Source organism: Euprymna scolopes, chromosome 4, assembly GCF_053919585.1.
Source record: "Euprymna scolopes isolate OS-2025 chromosome 4, ASM5391958v1, whole genome shotgun sequence".
NCBI classification, from domain to species: Eukaryota; Metazoa; Mollusca; class Cephalopoda; order Sepiida; family Sepiolidae; genus Euprymna; species Euprymna scolopes.
Window position 1 is genome coordinate 36,010,637 of NC_136485.1, and position 21,800 is coordinate 36,032,436.

At 32.5% G+C, this 21,800-nt stretch overlaps 1 protein-coding gene across 1 annotated transcript in view; it reads left to right on the forward strand.

Annotated features, from left to right (window-relative positions):
- Positions 1 to 21,800, forward strand: part of LOC145267125 (aldehyde dehydrogenase, mitochondrial-like) — a 134,529-nt gene that overhangs the window by 98,854 nt on the left and 13,875 nt on the right. Inside the window, exons 9-11 of the mRNA XM_080123162.1 lie at positions 7,840 to 7,942; positions 11,979 to 12,163; positions 16,637 to 16,801. Coding sequence (XP_079979288.1) covers positions 7,840 to 7,942; positions 11,979 to 12,163; positions 16,637 to 16,801 — 453 coding nt within the window. The remainder of the gene's footprint in view (positions 1 to 7,839; positions 7,943 to 11,978; positions 12,164 to 16,636; positions 16,802 to 21,800) is intronic.

Here is a 21,800-nt window from a genome sequence, read left to right on the forward strand (position 1 = left end):
AATAGGACTCCGAGGTGGGTGGGGAACAAAGATGACGAAAAAAGAAAACAAAATATATGGCTTATTCCTCCCAAAAACCACCCAAAGAGAACCCACTCTGATGTCTCTGACATCAGTAGCTCTGACGAAGAGACAATAAAACCAAGGAACTCAACATTCGTAGTAATAGAATCAATGGAGGAAACTCCTTTGAGCAAACTATCACCTTTTAAAATTGAAAAAAATCTTAAAACTCTAAAACCAAAGTCTATTAAAAAACAATTTAACGGCAGCCTACTAATAGAAACCCATAACGAAGAACAAACTAAAGAAATATTGAAACTAAAATTATTTGAAAACATCAAAGTCAAATGCTACAGACATCCAACCCTAAATACCTGCAAAGGAGTAGTGAAAAGCCACGAACTTGCACTTTGTCCCTTGGAGGAAATCAGGACAAACTTACAGAAACAGAATGTGTTAGATGTTCGCAGAGTTCAAATAAAAAAAAAACAGTGAGAAAATCGATACCAATACATATATACTAACTTTCGATTCCCTCACCATACCCAAAGAAGTGAAAGTCGGATATATGAAAATAAATGTAGAAATTTATATTCCAAACCCCCTCCAATGCTTCAAGTGCCAGAAGTTTGGACACCATCAAGATCGGTGCACACGATTACCAGTGTGTGGAAGATGTGGAGAAAGTGGCCCACACATTGACTGCAGAAAAGATTTCAAGTGTGCCAACTGCCTGGGAAACCATGGCGCTGGTTCTAGATATTGCGAAATATGGAAAAGAGAAAAAGAAGTGACCAAACTAAAACATATAAAGAATATATCCTACCCAGAGGCCAGGAAAATCATCGAAACTAAAACATGCAGATGCAACAAAAAAAACTAATCCAATCAACAATCAAAATGGTCATATACATGTAACGGATACAACTGACAAGAAAATTGATGTCCTAAGCAAACTAATAAAGGAAATGAAAGAACTATTAGAAGAAATGAGGAAAATGAATAGTGCAATGTCTGCAACCAATCCAAGGATAATATTAAGTAAAGACACTACTGAACCACAAAAAGAAACAAAACCACAAACCATTTCTACAAAAACAACCGAACAACCATCAAACACATCACAAGCCAGAAAAGAATCAAAAATCCCCCCAGACAAAAAAAAACAAACAAACAAAAACAGGAAAAGAAAGATCCCGATCTATATCTCAAACAGGGACTCCAACAGAAAATAGATTTGAGGGATTGGAGACGATGGAAGTTGAACACAATTCCAAATGATGAACAAAATATTACAATGGAATATCAGAGGGATAAAAGCAAACCAAAATGAACTCACATTATTAATAACAAATATGAGGCCAGCACTTGTCTGTCTACAGGAGACCTTTCTGAAAGAAAATAATACCATCAACATAAAACACTACACATCTTACAACTACATAAATAAAGATACGGACAGAGCTTCTGGAGGCACATCAATACTTGTGAAGAATGAAGTCCCTCAAAGACAAATAAATATAAACACAAACTTGCAAGCAATTGCAGTTTCAGTGACTCTACATAGAACTATAACACTTTGCTCAATATACATCCCTCCATAAGATACAATCAACGAAACTGAGATAACTCAATTAATAAAACAACTCCCTAAACCCTTTTTTCTACTAGGAGATCGTAATATGGGGAAGTAAAGAAACAAATAAAAAAGGAAAAGAAATAGAAAACATAATAAATAAAAATAATCTATGCCTCCTTAATCAAAACTACACCTATATGTACCCAGCAACAGGTACTTTCACCGCCATTGACCTTACCTTATGTGATCCTTCCATATATATGGACTATGACTGGAAAGTACACAATGACACCTGTGGGAGTGATCATTTCCCAATCATCCTGGAAAGTCTAAGTACTAGCACTGAACAAAAAACACCCAAATGGAACCTACATAAAGCGGATTGGGAAGACTTCCAGGAACAGTGCAAAAACCAATTAATTATCGAAAAGAATGATGAAGACGACCATTTGAACTACTTCGTTAAAACACTGACAAACATAGCAAATAATACCATACCGAAAACAACCAAAACCAACAATCACAACAAACCTTGGTTCACAAAAGAATGCAGAAAAGCCATCAGAGCTCGACGAGCTGCCTTGAGAAAATTCGAAAAATATCCAACAAGCGAAAATCTGGATTTCTTCAAAAACAACAGAGCAAAAGCCAGACGAATCATAAAGGAATCCAAAAGAACAACTTGGAGAAATTATATATCCAAAATTAATGTGAATACCAAGGCGAAAACAGTTTGGAACATGATGAGGAAAATAGAAGGAAAGTGTAGTAGTACACCAATATCCCACATCTCTAAAGGCAACAAAATATACACTGATCAAAAAGACATTTCCAATAACCTGGCAGATAATTTATCAAAAATTTCATCATGTGACAGACAAACAGAGAAATTCAAAAAGATTAGAGAAAAGGAAGAGAAAAAGAAAAGTCTATTTAAATCACAAAATACTGAAAAATACAACCAACCTCTTACCTTGCCTGAATTAAAAGAATCGCTAACCAAATCCCATGACACAGCTACAGGGCCCGATGAAATTCCATATGAAATCCTCAAAAAACTTCCAGAAACCTCAATGAAATACCTACTTGAAATTTTCAATATTATATGGTCCAGTGGAAACGTACCTGAGACCTGGAAAGAGGCCACAATAATACCAATCCCCAAATCTGAAAACTCAAACATCCAATCCCAATCAAGTAACGTCTCAGATCCATTGAATTTCAGGCCAATAGCTCTAACAAGCTGCATTTGTAAGACCATGGAAAGGATTATAAACAAAAGACTAATCTGGTTCCTGGAAACAGAGAATCTTATTACAGAATTTCAAACAGGATTCAGGAAAAACCGAAGTTCAATAGACCACATAGTCAGACTTGAAACCTTCATCAGAGAAGCCTTTGTAAGGAAGGAACATTTAGCAGCAGTGTTTTTTGACATGGAAAAAGCCTACGATACTGTGTGGAAGTACGGTGTTACAAGGGATCTGAAGGCGCTTGGACTAAAAGGCAGAATGCCAATTTTTATTGAAAATTTTTTAAAAAATAGACGGTTCAGAATAAAGGTTGGCACAGCTCTCTCGGACTTGAAAGAACAAGAGAATGGAGTACCTCAAGGGAGTATACTGTCAGTGACCCTGTTCAGTATCCGAATTAACAACATTGTAAAAAACCTTAACCCTGGGGTAGATTGCTCCCTATATGTGGATGACTTCCTAATATGCTGTAGATCTAGATATATATCTATAATAGAAAGGAAGCTTCAATTGTGCTTAAACAAAGTAATGAGATGGACGGAAGAGAATGGATTTAGATTCTCCAAAAGAAAAACGAAATGCATGCATTTCTGCAAACTAAAGAACATGCATAATGATCCTGTCCTAACCATGGAAGGAATGCCCATACCCGTTACTGACCAGTACAAATTCTTAGGGATTTTATTTGACAAAAAGTTAACATTCATCCCACACATAAACTATCTGAAAAAAAAATGTAACAAAGCTGTAAATCTTTTGAGAGTGGTAGCACATACTGATTGGGGTGCAGACAGGGAAACACTCCTTAAACTTTACAGAGCACTAGTCCGCTCAAAGCTAGACTATGGTTGTTTCATATATGGATCAACTCGAACATCATATATAAAAAGCCTAGACCCTATTCACCATACTGGCCTAAGATTGGCCCTAGGAGCATACAGAACTTCCCCCGTGAACAGTCTATACACGGAAGCACACGAACCCCCACTAGATCTAAGGCGAGAAAAGTTAGCCCTTCAATATTTACTGAAACTGAAGTCTTGCCCAAACAACCCTGCATACCAATGTACCTTCTATCCTAAATATGAAGAACTCTTTAACATGAGAAGAAAAACTATCAAAACGTTCAGGCTCCGAATGAAGGAAAGCATTGAAGAATCGAAAATTCCAATCTCCAGCATTCACAATTTCATACTGCCTAAAACACCCCCATGGACCATGAAACAAGTTGAAATAAAACTCAACCTAAACAGAAAGTCCAAATCTACCACAAACCCTATTGAATACCACAACGAACTTCAACATTTAAAATTACAATATTCAGACTACACCTTTATCTACACAGACGGGTCTAAAAGCAACAATCACACTGGATGTGCAGCAACGTACCATAAAACCACAATGAAGAGAAATCTTCAAAATGAAGCATCTATATTCACTGCAGAGACTATAGCTATCGATCTAGCACTCAACATAATTTCAGAGGAAACCACCAAAAACTTCATTCTCACAGATTCTCTATCAGTCCTATTATCTATACAAAATCAAAAACAAGAAAATCCACTAACAACAAAATTAATAGAAAAAATCAATATCCTTTCAACTACTAAAAACATTATTCTTGTCTGGATCCCCAGCCATGTGGGGATCAAAGGCAATGACAGGGCAGATATAGCTGCAAAAAGATCTTCTCACCTTCCAACTGACAATTTTAGGATTCCACATACTGATCTTAGACCCCAGATAAAAGCATACATACAGGAAAGAGGGCAACAAATTATACTCAATCAAACCTGAACTTAAGGAACGATGTCCGGACATCAAGAGATCACGCCGAGAAGATGTGATACTGACTCGGCTGCGCATAGGGCACACCAACTTTACTCATTCTTATATACTAAATGGAGAATCGGCGCCAGAGTGCATCCCATGCCAGGAGACACTCACAGTAAAACATATCCTAGTTGGGTGTGATGACCTTGCCCCAACTAGAAAATTATATTATACAGAAAGCAATATGGAAGACCTTTTTGAAAAGGTCAACTCAGCAAATATTCTAGCATACCTAAGGAAAGTAAATTTATATAAGAAAATTTAAGGAAATTTAAAGTCACCCAAATATACACATCCATGTATAAATACAACATTTAATTTCTTAGTTCAATTTTATAAAAAAGGGAGGAAAGGCTGAAAAAGTCATTCCCCCCCCTCCCAATAAAAAAAGTTCAAAAAAAAAAAAAAAAAAGGACTCCGGCATTAAATGACCACATAGGTTGATATGCCGTAAAACCAATCAATCAATCAATCAACCAAAACAAAAATGCAATAAAAACTTTCGGACTACGAATGAAACCAATCTGCAAGGAAGCTAGTATACCAATAAATCAAATTCATAAAACTGCTTTCCTTAAAACACCTCCATGGCAAATCATAAACCCAATAATAGATTTAAGCCTCTGTAACTACAAAAAAAAACAACTCATCCTATAAACTTCAAAGAAAAATTTAGAGAGATCACAGAAAAATACCCTGGACATACCTGTATTTATACAGATGGATCCAAAGAAAACAATACAACAACCAGTGCAGCCATAATCAACAAAAATATCAAAATAACAAAATGCCTCCCAAAAAGCTGTTCAATTTTCACTGCAGAAATTACTGCTATAAATTTAGCTCTAGATCTTATCAAAGGAAATAAAACCGCAAACTTCATTATTGTCTCCGATTCTCAATCTGTCATCACAGCAATTAAAAATAAAAAAGCAAATAACCCTCTAATTGCAAACATACTCACAAACTTCCAGCAACTAAAAAACGAAATCATACTCTGTTGGGTCCCCAGCCACATTGGCATACAGGGCAATAAACTAGCTGACACAGCAGCAAAGTCAGCCCATAAACAATCTATCGACCCCACCTTCAAAATCCCATACACAGATATCAAAAGAAACATCAATATATATATCCAAGATAAATGGCAATCTTATTGGAACAAATTCCCAAACAACAAACTTTTCGAAATTATGCCAAAATTAACGAAACATGAACATCAAGAAACAAACAGGAAACAAAATGTCATTTTAACAAGACTTAGAATAGGTCACACACACCTTACACATTCTTACCTCCTAAAAGGAGAAACTCAACCCCAATGTATTCCCTGTCAAGCACCCCTTACCGTAAAACATATACTAACTGAATGCATAGATCTTTCATATATCAGGAAAAAACACTACAAAGAAATAGATCTTCAAAAAATCTTTAAAAAGAACAATACTAGAAAAATCATATCTTTCATCAAAGAAATAGGACTCTTCCAAAAAAATATAACCTCTCAAAAACTTACATTCTGCAAAAGCAAAAACAATCCGGCTTTTCCCATCTTTCCATCCTCCTATTTTCACCTGGCAAAATCCACTATAAAACAACCAAACCAAAAGATACAAACTAATGATTGAAAATACAAAAAGATTGAAGAATAAAACCTATAAAATAACTGGATACAACATCGAATACTATTCCCAAAACAACCGGATTCGGCATTAAATAACCCACAAAGAGTTGATATGCCGTAAAACAAAACAGCCAACCAACCAACCAACCAACCAACTCAGAGGGATGCAACATTTTGTCGATGGGACAGGCTGAAGCTTAAATGACAGTTCAGGACCTATCAGGTTGGCAACTCTTTTGAACCCTGTCCAGGAGTTAGCCTACTAGCAGATGCACCAGCCCAAATGTGACAACAGTACTCTATTCTTGAAAACTGGTAGCACAGAAGCAGTTTTCCAGCAGTAAGGAAAGCAAGATTCGTTAAGGCATCTGTTGTAAAGTTTGGAGAGAACTGGAGCAACCTCAGCAAAGCATTTTTTTAATAGCACAGCTAGGATGAGATCGGGTCCACATGCTTTCGAAGTGTCTAGATTGTTTATGATACATTGCACCTGGGAAGGGGTGATTTTCAGATCATTTAGTGTGGCGTTTGTCCGCAAAGGAAAGTTAGGGAAGGAGTGATTTGCTGGGTCCAATGTGGAGTTTGAGGCAAACCGACTGGCAAGCATGTTAGCCTTCTCGGTTGCTGTGCAGACAACCTCATAATTCTTTGAAAGTGGGGGAATTGTTGACTGCTCATTATTTACTGCACTGTTGTAGATTTTCTAAAAATCATGGGTTCCTAATTTGATGTGAAAACGAATGATGAAAAGTTATAAGCTTTTATACTTTTTGTATTCTTTATACATTTTCATATATATATATATATATATATATATATATATATATATATATATATATATATATATATATATATATTTGTAGTCATTGACATATAGACCTGTTTCATTGTATCACAACTCATCAGTGCCGCTAGACCAGCACCTCTCCCAAGCCAAGGATTGGACCTAGAACCGTCGTGTTGACAGTCGGCAGTTCTACCCCTCGACCATGGAAGCGATGCCCGCAACTTATCTGTCCGAATGTCTATTTAAATAAACATCCTCCGCTACTTGTATAGTGCTCAAACGCTTGTTTGTAAACAAACCGCGAGCTTTGCATTTTTCAGCCAAATTTAGTAGCGAGAGAGATTATTTATGACAGTGCTCAACCCAAAGAGGGGGGCTTTTGTAGTCATCGTTAAATGTTATTAAATGTCACTCACTCACTCTCTCTCTCTCATATATACATATATAGGGAGAGAGAGAGATTGACATTTAATAACATTTGTTTTTATAAATGTTTAAATTCACTTGAATATGGTTGATGGTGGCTATGCTACTTGCAAATGGAGATAGATGGCTTTGTTGCAGGGGTTCAGATCCCATGACAAGCAGCAATTGTAACTTCTTGCACTGATGATTCCAGAAGGATGAAACACTAGTGTATGTAGGTATTAAAAATGATTATTTATAATTATATATATAATGTGTGTGTGATTTAGAATAAAAAATAACCTTGAACTTGGGTTTCTATTTTTTTTTTCTTTTTTTTTTTTTCTTCTTCCAGATTGGCCAATTGGTGGGAAAGATGGCAAGTGAAAGTAATTTGAAAAGACTGACTTTAGAATTGGGTGGCAAAAGTCCAAACATTGTCTTTGCTGATGCAGATTGTAAGTTATATGAAATTTTATTCTTTCCAATAACCAAATGATCTTGGGATCTTTTTTCTTTTTTACAAAGTCACCACTTATTAAGGCCTGGATCGAGGATAGGGGTTAATGAGTGTACAGTAGTCAATGGGAAAATGTCATAATCGTTAGCAGTGGAAGTTTGCTAAATTAAATTACTTAAGGAGACGGCTTATCAAAAACTTGCTCGCGTTGGACTTGAAGACCACCATATCAGTTGGAAAGCAGGAAAACTGAACGGATTTGATTATAAAAATATATTATAAAAAACATTGTATTGTAGTAAAATTAACGCACATTAAATAAACTAACAATGTACTCTGTGAAAATAAGTTATATACATTTTTTTTACAAATCAGAAGTTATAGGAGATGTAAAGTAGAATTATATTTATAATTCATCTGACGACAAGATATATTGAGGTAATTAAATGGTACTGGTGAACTTATTGAACTGTTGAAGTAACACTATTATTTAGAAAACTTTTAACATGGGAAAAGAGGGTGTTTTGTAACTATTCTGTACTTTAATTTAACAATTTAATAAGAAAAAAGATATTGTAAAACTTTAAGTTTAAAATACTATTTAAAAATAGCGCCATTCAATAAGTGCATGTCAGTCATGTAAATTATTTCTAGTTGAAAAGCACACACTCAAGTTGGATTATTTTGTTCTCTTCACAAACGACAAATGTTTGCTCTTTATATAAGCAGCAGTAGTTTTCCATTTTTTACTAACAACAAAAAACATGCAAATGACATGGCATCCAAAAATGACAATCTCAAACAAAAAAAATTGCTCCTTTTATTCTGCTATTTTGAACTTCCACTAAATTTGCCAAATTGCCCTCCTCTTATATCTATGCTAACCATGGTTGCTTATTTCTGTCTCCCCACATTATCACATAGAATTAAAATAAACTGGCAATGTATTTTGTATAAATAAATTATATAAATTTTATGTACAAATCAAAAGGTATAGAAGATGTAAAAATTAACACTATTAGGAGTCCAGAAATATTTTTATTGTAATAAAATGTGTTAAATGTTGAGCACATATTTTTAAACAAAGATGGCAGTAGTAAATCAAATTGGCGAAGAGTCAATGAATGCAGTTACGATCTCGAGTGTTGAGTAATTCTTAAGAACAAAGATGGCGGCGAAGAATCAATATAGTTTGGTTTAGTCGTTTCAAGGCGGAGAATTACAGCGAACTAGCTTGCATCCAAAATTTGATATTTTTCTAATGAGGTCGGAGGCTTCTCATTTGTTGATTGTCCTAACGGTAGTTATAAATAAGATTGTCTAAATGTTGGTAGTCATATTCTCAATTATAGGTAAAAAAACATTTTAACACTCTGCCAACATTAAGCGTCCGCTAATGTGAGCATGAACACTTAAGTGTGTGTATTTTCTCCCACAAGTTGATTTAGGTAGTATTTCTTTAAGGTGGTATGCATGCGTATCCTGTTCAAACTGCAACAGGCCATTGTATGTTGCAGTGACATTGATACTGGACTGCTGCTGATGATCTCGCTTTTTAGAATTAATTCTCAGTTGCTTAGTGCCTATTTTTAATGGATACTTTTTATGCTTTTAGTGAAGAGATTTCTAGTTCTTTTCATTGGCTTTTATTTCATTTATTTTATTTGAATTTGGAGCCTATTTTCATATAAAATATATTCCTTAATATTTTTCTAGTGTTTTGTACAGTATACAATCGTTGGCATTTTGGCAGCAGCAATTCCTGAGCTAATTACTGTACTTTTTAAAATTCTTAATAGATTTAAAATACCGTTTAATATTAACATTTTCTATTCGATAAAGATAATTCCATTTTTGTAATCTAAGACTGTATTTCTAATGCAGTAGAACCGCAAGATACGACATTAAAAATTAGTAGCAAAATACAGTACAGTACATAATACACATGTATATAATCATATAATATTATAAATAACACCATAAGGCGGGGAAAATACTATAACCAGAAGCCAATAAAACATATTCCACATTGTAACCTGAAAAAAAACGTATCCTCGGGCCACCATATCCCGGGGTTCTACTGCATTAACATAAAAATAAATTGTATATTTTTACTTCATTACTTGGGAAGTAATTCATTACAAAGTATTAACTTTCAAATGTTTAGAGATTTCTGTCTCTAGAAAAATAGTTCAGTTCTTGCGCAAGAGAAAATAGGAATTGTATTTGAATTGTTGAAAGTTGAATTGAGGGTGACAGCTTTTGAAGAGAAGGAACAACAATTGTGTATATTAATTGAACAATTTTACTTGAGCAAATAATAAAGAATTATATAAGTAAAGTGGTTGACCATAGTCGAGAACAACAGGTAGGCTTCCTTTCCATTAGCTATTACACCGAGATATAGGGGAGGATGCCGCACCTTAACCTTGATCCTTATCATATAATGTTAAGTGTTTAGCAACAGGATATCAAGTACCATTTTTTGTTTGTTTTTTAAGTCTTTAATAGATATTTACTTGCTGCCCACCTCAGCAAGATGTGACACAAGGTCAGAAAGTGGGAATGTCCAGCCAGTGCCCCTAAAGGAGGGGCACTCTAGCATAGCAAAAATTGCACGGACATCCGCATTGGCATTCCTTGATAGGGACACCTCAGGCAACAAGCAATAAACTTGTCTTATCCAAAAGCCTAGTGGCAAGGCTTGGGAGGGTGGCCCACCCAGGTAATATCTAGGTGGCGTGCCTCAGTCAGACAAATACTGAACCAGTTCCTGCCCCCACACCTGTCAGGCTGATTGTCAAGAACAGATTCTTGACTGGTACTTTCTATCCAGTCTCCAAGCAATTGGAGTAGCAAGAAAATTCATCCTCATAAGGGTTTTAAGTCTTTGGTATGATTCACTTTGGAAAATTCAGCATAATTTTGCCGCCATTCTTTTGTACAGCAGTATTTCTGAATCTCCTGTAGAGGTGTTTGGAGGTGTATGCTGAGCAAAAAAAAAAAAAAGGTCAATTTTTTTAACTTTGACCCCTATTATGACCCCTTAAAATTTATTCTTTTGGGCTCAAATCAAGTTAAGTTAGATCCATGTCCAAGAAACCTATATCTAAAATTTCAAGTGTTTAGAACCAAAATTGTGGGAGGAGTTTGATAGAGTTCTCAAAAGTCGAATCGTTTAACTTTGACCCCTTAACAGCCAAATTTCTGGCCGAAAACCGATCATGTCGGTTTTTCCCAAATCTCAGTACCCTGTATATCAAATTTCGAGTCTGTAGACTATTAATTGACAGAATTATTGCATAGGGAAATGTACACACACATTCACTTTTATTTATATTTATATATATATATATATATATATATATTTTTTTTTTTTTTTTTTTTTTTTTTTCATGAATGTGTTTTTTTTTTTATGGAGATTTTTTTATTTGTAAACTTTTATGTGAGAAAGATTTAAATGCTGGGTTCAAATATTAAAATAATTTTTAAATAAGTGAAAACCAATTTATGTACTTTTGGAATTAAATTTTTAAAAAAAGCTTGTTTATATATAAGCTCTGTTTTATCATAAGATGAATATTGAATCTTATTTTCTTTATAAGTTAGTTGGAAACTGATTTTTTTTTATCGGCTTTATTCTATTGTTGGCATTGATTTCCAAGATTCCTTCTTGAATCAGATACTTACAGGAAGGACCATGTGAAGGTTGCCAGCATTCATAAGTGAAATTTTTACGATGAAACCAGTCTGTTTTTTACTTACTAATAATTCTTTGTTGCAATTTACAAACATTTTTATTGAATGAATCCGCAGATATTTTGTATTTTATCGTAAATTTATTCTGAAGTTTTTCTCTCATGGTTAGTAAAAAGAAATTGCTTCAATTTCTACAAATCAGCATACTATGACTTTTTTTCCTGTTGTGAGCATTTGTTTTCCTAATTTTAGCAGTCTATCCATTTTTCATCTTCTGTTCGTTTTTATATTAAGGTTTTTCTGAATTATAAGTTTTGTTTTTTTATTTCTTGTAGTGGATCACGCAGTTGAAACCAGTCATTTTGGTTTGTTTTTCAACATGGGCCAATGCTGTTGTGCTGGCTCTAGAATCTTTGTTGAAGAAAAGATTTATGATGAGTTTGTTGAACGTAGCGTTGAAAGAGCACAGAGGCGAGTAGTGGGTGATCCTTTTGATGCTGGGAGTGAACAAGGACCACAGGTATGTGCATCCTTTAAATAAGCTTGTGTGAGTGTGGTTAAACGGTCGTGTTAACTATTCTGCACTGCAAGTAACAATTTTGGGGGTTAAATTTGATGCTGTCAAAAACCATCATTCCAAATCTATCACACTGCTGTCAAAACTTGCTATTTCAAACCCAACATTCTGCTGTCAAAACTTGCTGCTTCAACATCCAAATCCAAACTGCCTAAGTCTCTAAAAACTCAAGCCTTTTTATTCAAAACCAGACGCATTTCATTTGCATATCAAGTGACAAGATCACAAACATGTAAAGAGAAGCAGCAGCGATTTTCTTGCCCATGAACACTGCATAAAAACGGGTTTGTACCAATTTTGATCACATAAGGTGTTAATTACTATTATCTTGTGATGCCTTGTCATAACTTTTGTTTCATAAAATGTCTATTCCCTTATTGTGATGAGGAACAATCGGATGAAAAATGTATTTTGGATTTAGTTGATGGAAAGAATACAAATTTTATTTTTTTCATTTATAAAAAATTTTCCAGAATTTATTAAGCGGTTATAGTCTGCTAATGTATTTCCTAACTACCGGTAAAATCATTTCCTCCACTTTTATTGTTCTTCAGGATTTCTATTGTGAAGCAATTTATTGAAATAAATTATAAGAAAAATATACAATAAAAAACACAATTAGTTTTTATTTGCACTTTTAATAAATGTTTTTAAAAGTTTTTATTTTATTTGAAATTTTATAAGAAATGTTTATAAAATGATAAAAATGTTTTTTTTTATTTTAAAAATAAGTTTTTTTATTTGATTTATATAATAAATGTTTATGAACATATAAAAATATTAAAATCGAAATACCAAGATTTCAAACCCCATAAAAAAAAAAACTTATCCAGTACATAATATTCCCAAAATACTTTTAAAAGATTTTAAAAGGTGTTTTCAATTATTCTTAAAAACAAACAAAAACACAAAGTATTTTCAATAATTAAAAAAAATAAAACTAATTAATTTCAATAATTCCTAATTAAGATAAAAAAAACTTTTCAACAATTATTAAATAAAAAAGAACGATAAAAAAAAATGTAATGAAAAAAAAACATGCACAGAGAAGATATAGACGTGAGAAAAAAGCGAAGGAACTGATTTGTCTTATCACCACTTCTGGTAGTAGCTATGCCAGAAGTTAAGAAATATGTTAGCTGACTATAACCTATTAAGTTTCTATTATTAGGCTTAACGTTTTACTTATATTTTCAAATAAACTGGTTAGAATGTTTGCTTTTTTTTTTTTTTTTTTTTTCTTTTATTAAAGCAGTCAGGAGTTACCACGCTGAAGAATATGTTCAGAATTTTCTTGTTTTAATTGAGTGGTACAAAGTATAAAGATGTATATTGTAATAGATTATTTAAAAAAAAATGGATGAAATATACAATTGGGGTTTAGTTTTTTTGTTTTTTTTAAATTCTAAAAGAAATACTTTGGAAAGCACACAAAAAATCTGTTATCTAAATAGGTTAGATTTTATTTGAAGTTGGGTTTGTGGTAGAGAAGAAATAGAGTATGAGTACAACTATCTCTTTGACTTTTCACCTCAATACTTCAAAACAAGCAAGAACGCTGATAATGGATAAACCATGTGAGAAAGAAGATAACATAATTTGAAGTTAGAAAATGTCTTATTTTTGCTGAGTTTACGGTGATAGAACAATGTTCATTTTTTTTTTTTTTTTTTTTTTTTTTTTTGTAACTCATAAAATTGTGTTCCATTTATCTTTTAAATTTCATTAAAATTAGAGATAAAACCAATTCAGTTGGAGGTCTGTTCTCATTCGGGAGACCCTTTAAAAAAATTCAAGCAGTCAAAAAAAGTTTCCTGGTCTGCACACCTCTGTCTATACTATGCAGATCATATTCTCATCCCTTTCTTCCATATGACCAAACTAACAGTCTTCTGTTCTATACACATCTCCTTAGCCTGATCTAATATCAACCTATTCAATCAGATTACTACTTGTATGTGATACTATAGCTGACCCAAGGGCACAGCTTAACGTACTCAATGACTTTGCAAACAGTATCTACATTTAACTGGAAAAGTATACTACTGAAAGTAATATGTAATATTAAAGTGTTATATTAATGTTTTTTATGGTTAATGATTTGTCAATTAATAGTATTTTTTTCTTTAATTGTTTTATTAATTAATGAATCATCAATTAACAAAACTAAAAGCCACTCAAGGATAATAAAATCGGTTGACAGTTGAATGAAGAAGAATATTATGAGAAGATTGAAAATGATGAATGGACAAAATTTGATTACTTAGGATGATTTATAACAAGTATTTGTTGATATTGGATTTGAAGATAAACAAGCTTGCAGGGAAGCAGTTCCATGCTAATGTGTTCCATAGATGAGAACTTCTTGAGGGAAAAAAATTGTTCATGGAAATTCTGTTTGCTGGTAGGAACATGAACAAAAAAGTACAGTTCTTTACTATTGCCATAATAAAACAAGTTATTTCTGTGAATGACTTCTAAGAAGAAACCAAGGATTGGAGCTTGGTCGAGCATGTTCTGTGGAAGTAATGATAATTTTGTGTGTTGTCAGTGTAAATTTTCTAGTTTGATTTGAAGGAGTATAGTGTACATTTCCAGGACTTCAACTGATAATTATTCATTAAATAACATTAGTACTTTTGAGATATCGTTTTAAATTTGAGATATTAGAAACTTAAGGAAGCCAAAAAAGATATAGTATATATATATATATATATATATATATATATTTTTTTTTTTTTTTAATGAATTATTTACCTTAAAGAAATGAGCTGGCTTTCAATCATATATGGTCATTGCCAAATATTTTATTTTTATTTTTTATTTTATTTATTTTTTTTTTTTGTTAATGATTTTTTTTTTTTTGTTGGAAATTTAAATCTCTAAAGGATGAAATTTGAAATAGTAAAATTTTGAGAAAGCCAAAAGGATACTTTTTTCTTGGCTTTCTTAAATTTGTAATATCTCATATTTCAAATAATATCTCAAAAGTACCAATATTATTTTATTAACCAAGTCATGTAAACCACTTGTGACATATGGTTAAAGACACTCTTAACTTACACACAACTACATATGTAGCACGCCTTTTTCCAACTCCTCCCTCTGTTCGCTTCATGTCCGTTTTTATACACCTGTCTCATTTGCATAGAAACGGTGATAGTGTGCATCACTCATGTGACCATTAACCTTAAAACCAACTGGGTGTTGCCATTTAAGCCTTTTTTTTTTTTTCTTTTTTTTGTTACATGACCAATCCTTTGAAGCACTCACACATGCTAGTCAAGTAAGTTTCGATTTTTCACTATATAGCAGAAGGAAAAATAGGGAGACCAACTGTGATCAATATTTTGATGGACTACTGAGATTTTTATATTTCCAGTGGAAAACTGATTAAAAAAATTTTTTTAAATTAAAAAGGACCTTATATGGTTGAAAGCTTGTTCATTCATTTCTTATGAGTAAATTTATTTTAAAGAAAAAAAAAAACATTTTTTTTTTTTTTTTTTTTTTTTTTTTTTTTTTTAAATTTCTAATATTTGAGGTGCCTTAAATAAGTTTCTAGGCTTTTTTGTACAGGCATTTAATATTGTCATGAATTCTTGAAAATTCAGTATGTTATTGCCATGAATTTTATTGGATGACTAATTTTTGATTTCTGATTCAAATGAACAGCTACAGCAAGAATTGGAATTCACGCTACTAAAACCTGATTGTCATAGCTGATAAATTTAAAAAATGCAATCTGGATATAAGAACACTTTAGAAAAAAGATATGCAATAAAATTCTGTTTTAAACTTGGGGAAAAAGTGCCACAGAGATGTATGGAATGCTCCAGATTGCGTTTGGACCATCTTGCATGAATTAAGTATCAGTTTTTGAGTGGCATAAGAGATTCAAGGAAGGCAGAGAGTTTATGAGGGATGATGAGAGGCGTGGAAGGAGTAAGGAGGTCAGAACACTAGAGTTGGTTGACCAAATAAAGAATTTTATGGATAAGGACTGTCGTGTATCTATAGAATACACTAGTCCACAACTCCATCCTTTCCACAGACTATTTAACCAAGATGGGTATCAAGACAGTTTGTCACCCTCCCTATAGTCCAAACCTTGCTCTGTATGACTTTTGTTTATTCCCTAAGTTAAATGAAAAACTTAGAGGCTTTCATTATGAGACAATTGAGATGAAAGAAGCTGTGACAAGGGTCATTGACGCATTCCCACAGAAGGACTTCCATGGAGCCTTCCAGAAGTTGTTGGAACAGTTGCAGCCGGAGGAGATTACTTTGGAAGGGATTAGAGTTTCATGTGTGCACTATCAATAAAAGTGCCCATTCGAAAAAGTCTGGAAACTTATTGAAGCCACTTCCTAATTCATTCTTCTATTTAATTTCTTTTTTTATTTTTCTCATTAGATTGACGATGAACAGCTCGGCAAAATTCTTGCACTTATTGACAGTGGTAAGGCAGAAGGAGCCAAGTTGTGTACAGGTGGTACCAGGATGGGAGACAAGGGTTATTATATAAGCCCAACTGTTTTTGCAGATGTAAAAGATGAAATGAGGATTGCAAAAGAGGAAGTAAGTAATTTGATACAAAAAAAAAAAATGTGTTTATCATGTAAATAATTCTATATAAGAAATATCTGTATATTTTTATGGAACAGAAAAAACAAAATTCTATGATTATAGAAAAAATTTTTTTTTTTTTTTTTTTTTTTTATTACAGTGATGGCTACTGTATGAAAGCCAGTTCTGAAAATAATCACATTTTTTTTAAACATTTTAATTAGTAATATATATATATATATATATATATATATATATAAATAAATATAAAGCTTTGAGTTAAAAAAAAAAAAGATGCAAAAATAAAGAATGCAGTTTAAATACGGGGGGGGGGGGGTAAATAAATTTAACCTATCGCAGACTTTGTACCTATATAATCCGATGTCTAAAAAGTGTACAATTACAAAATAGAATTCAGCTATATAACCATAAAAAAACATTAACTAATTTTGTTAAATAGAAATAGATTTAGCACTTGTATAAGCCAACTTCTCAAGAATCTACAATTATAAAAGAGAATTCAACTATAAAAGAAACGAAAACCTTAACTAAAATTTTTTTAAATAGAACGGGGATTCTCAGCTGTCTACCATGTAACTGTTTCAGAGACTTAAAAACAGGAAAGCTGTGAAATACATGGCTTTCCAGTGGAAAATAACCACTTTGCCAATAACAAAATGTAGAACAATACGGTTACTATTTATACTAATGTATGTATGTATGTGTGTGTGTGTGTGTGTATATATATATATATATATATATATATATAAAATAAAAAGGAACAAACCGTATTATGTTTCACCAACGTATTTATGATGGCAATTATGGCAAGGAATAGTATATATACCTCCATCGGAAACTGGTTTGTTATAGAGATGTTTCGTGGTTTTTGTTAAGAGAAACATTTTCACACCCTTCATATATATCAATTAAACAGACACCCCTTTCCACACCCAATCCTTAGCAGGCGGAGTCAAAATGAGGCTGGCCGAGCGACCTAGATTTCTACACCCACACAATGACCTTCAACTGTCGCCAACAAGAAAAACGCGGGAGAATCAAAGTAGTTCGACGAAGGCGGTGGACACGGAAACATGTGTGGGGGCATTCTGCTCGAAAAATGGAAACACCGCGGTTGATTCGCATGGTGAAAAAAAAAAAAAAAAAAAAAAAAAAAACATCTCGTTAACTCGTATCGTGCCACAAAGGAACAATATATACCCACCTTGACACTAATTGATTGGAATTCATGCCGTGCTGATAAGGAATAACATATATCCACCTTAGCATAAATGGATTGGAATTTACGAGAATCGATCCTTCAAACCAGCACCTCATAAAAGGGAAAGAAGCTTCGGGTGAATTGAACGTCGACTCAACCAAAGAAGTTAAGTAACTCTTTCTAAATTGTTTTTGCTCGATCAATTATGTGAACTGTTGAATGCCCCATGAAAAAAAAAAGGAAAAAGAATGGGGAAAAGAAAAGCAACCCTCGAACTAAGGTTTTTTCCTAAATGCTGAATCCCCCCCCCCTGTTGATCGGCCCATAAGTAACATATCATTGACTATAAAAAAAAAGAGAAAAAAGGAAGAAGAAAAAAAAGGGGGAAAGAAAAGAAAAAAAAAAGAGGGAAGAGGGAAAAACTATCTCTATATCTTGAGACTTTCAGTGTGACCCCCCCCCCTCTCTGAGTATCACTCATATCTCGTTGATTCTCATCGAAAAGAACAAAAAGAACCTTCCTAAGACAATCGAAATATTACCCCCCCCCCCTCTCCTTGTCCCAAATCATTGTCTGCATGTATATATTCTTTTATTCTTTTTTTTTTTCATGTTATTTCAGTTATGATTTCAGTTGCATGTTCTGTTTTCGTAGTTACATTTTACCCGGTTCAATTTGTTTAAATAAATTGTTAACTTAATAACTCTCATATCCGTGTCGACTTGTGTCTCTTTTGTTTGCCTTACATTGCCGCCCGTGAATGCCTCGAGTATATTCCACGACGATTCTGGTCTGAACCTGGACACTGTACCATAGAGACCGCATAATTTGCAATCGGTACCCGTCAAACTTTTCTTTTTCTTAAAACGCGTGCCCGGCCTTGGGATTTTCTCTGAGAACTCCAACCTTGGTACCGTACAGGGAGGTTCTCGTCAAGAAACAGGCTCGTGGTACCGTCACATTTTTAATATATGTCTTATGGTTAGTGATGTGGTTTGTACGATAGGAATTTCATTTCTGTTACAAACTTATATTTGAATTTCAACAGATATATCTTTTTCCCAATAAGAATATAAACTTGCGTTCATAGTTTTAAAATTAAATTAACGACTATATGACGTCACTAAAATTTCCTTCTTTTTAACAGCGCCAGCCCCCCCCTCCTTTTTGAATTTCCAACATCAATTTTCCGTTTCTCTGAAATAGAACTGCGTCACACTGTGCACGTGAAACATTTTCAAATATTTTGTACTGGTATATTTTTTGGTTTCTTAATCTCATTCATCCAGAGGAAGTCTCGAAATAAAGACGAAACGTTGATGAACACATAATACGGTTTGTTCCTTTTTATTTTCTCTATTTTGTCGGAATACTATTTCCATTATTTTCATCATATATATATATATACTAGCAAAAGTACCCATCGTTGACTGGGTTCAAAAACAGCCTACAGAAAATGGATTCTGATTTATGAAAGTATGATAGGTTATGAAAGGAAGGGTTGTAAATTTGGGGTATCAAAACCAAAGCAAAATATGATGAAAGTAAAAATAAAATAGATAAACCCCATAATTTATTATACCATACCTGTTCACACTGAAACACTTGTCACAATATTCTGTGGATCTATATTAAAAAACCTTGTTAAACTTTGTGACATATTTACATTCTATGGAGGTCAGACACGAATGAACACCCCATAATTTTATTATACCATATTTCTTCAAACAGAAACATAATTATCAAAGTATACTTACACAGATAGATATGAAAAGTCTTTATCAAAGTTTGTGCCTATTTCCATTCTATGGAGGCCAGGCGCGAACGCAGACCCCACAATTTTATTATACCATCCCTATTTAAAACATACTTATCAAAAGTATTTTTATGTACATCTATATCAGAAACATTTGTAAACTTTTTTTTTTTTAATTTTTTTTTTTCCATACTTTGTGGACCAGGCGTGAACGCAGACCCCACAATTTTAATGAACCACTGTTCTGCCAGAACAAACATACCCATTCCTGTGTCTTGATACATCTTCTATCATTATATGTAATCAGTTTTTTTAAATAGTCAACCATATAGGAGCCTATTCGTGACCAGAAACACACACATACACACACAGACATTCAGCTTTATATTATATATATAAATAAATAAATAAAATATTGATAATATATATAAATAAATTTAGTAATAAGATTACAAGGTCTCTTCTGCGACATGTTAACTAGCATATAAATGCTATGAGAATAAAAATACATAAAGGCTTAAGTACCTTTGGTACTAGGAAGGAAACCTAGCCATACTTGTCTAAAAATCCAATATATAGTCTAAAGAAGCTTTGAGAAAAAATATGTAAAAATAAAGAATGCAGTTTAAATTCCGTAAAAAAAATAAAAATAAAATTTAACCTATCGTAGACTTAACACCTACATAATCTGATGTCTAAAAAGTTTACAATTACAAAATAGAATTCAATTATACAACGATAAAAAATAAACATTAACTCATTTTGTTAAATAGACTAGCACTTGCATAAGCCAACCTGACCTTATCAATATATATATATATATATATATATATATATATATTGGTGAAAAACAGTTGAAATTTAAACATTTATTATTAAATGTCAATGTTCGTCAATAGTAATCCGATGATTATAACCTCATGATCTGTGCATGCAAGCCTAAGTGACTGACTTTCATTTCAACTATAAAGTGCTCAACAATACAAATCAAGTTCTTAAAGAGACTGACATAATTATCACTATAATAATTTTTTAAATACCTACAGACACTAGGGTTTCATCTTTCCGGGAATCATCAGTGCAGTGATAAATGGATGACAAAACAGCTATATTCTAAGATTTTATCCTACCATTTACTTTTTTTCAGCATGCCAAAATTTTTTACTGCATCTGTTTTGTAATGCAGAAACAATCTGTTATTATTATGTCAGTACTGAACTTTAGGTACCTCTACGGCGATGTGTAAAACGTCAGTATTACATATATTAATAGTCACGTCATCATTTTGTGTGTTTGTGTTAATTTTTATGGATAAGCGTTCGCGTTATAATTGTTAATGGAGTAACTTTTGTTTTGTTATGGATAAAAAATAATATAAAGCTTATTTTTTGTAAAACAAATACATTTTTATTAACGAACTACACAGACTAGAGTTAATAAAATTAATTTTAACGTCTTCTGTTGACACATGTATTTAAAGATAATGTTCCTTACAAGCCTCCGTACATTTTTGAAAAAAAAGTGCCAAACATAAGGACTACCCTCTATCAATTTAAATAATAAAACCAAAACAAATTTTTTAAGGTCGATTTTGGATTTACAATTTTTATTATCTCAATAGTCTTATATTCTTTTATATGAATATATTTTTTTATTATTGGAAACATGTTATTAAAAAAATTCATTTTAAACTTCATATCGCGTAATATTTTAATTTAATATCATTTAAGCTTTTTAAAAATAATTTTTTAGAATTATTTTTTTGTTGTAATTCAAATAATTATATTACAGAAAAAAAATTGTCAAGAAAAAGTGTTGTTTTTTTTTCTTTCTTTTTTTTTAAACATAATATTGAATTTATGTCCAATTTTATTTACAACTTTCAGGTAAGTGAAATAAAGAACAGGATTTTATATAAAAATTACTATTTTTTAATTATTTGATCTTTTCAGCTTTAAAAAATGTTGAAACGTTTATAAACCCACATTTATTTTGCTTAGTTTTCGGACCATGAAATATAGTGGGGGTAGAA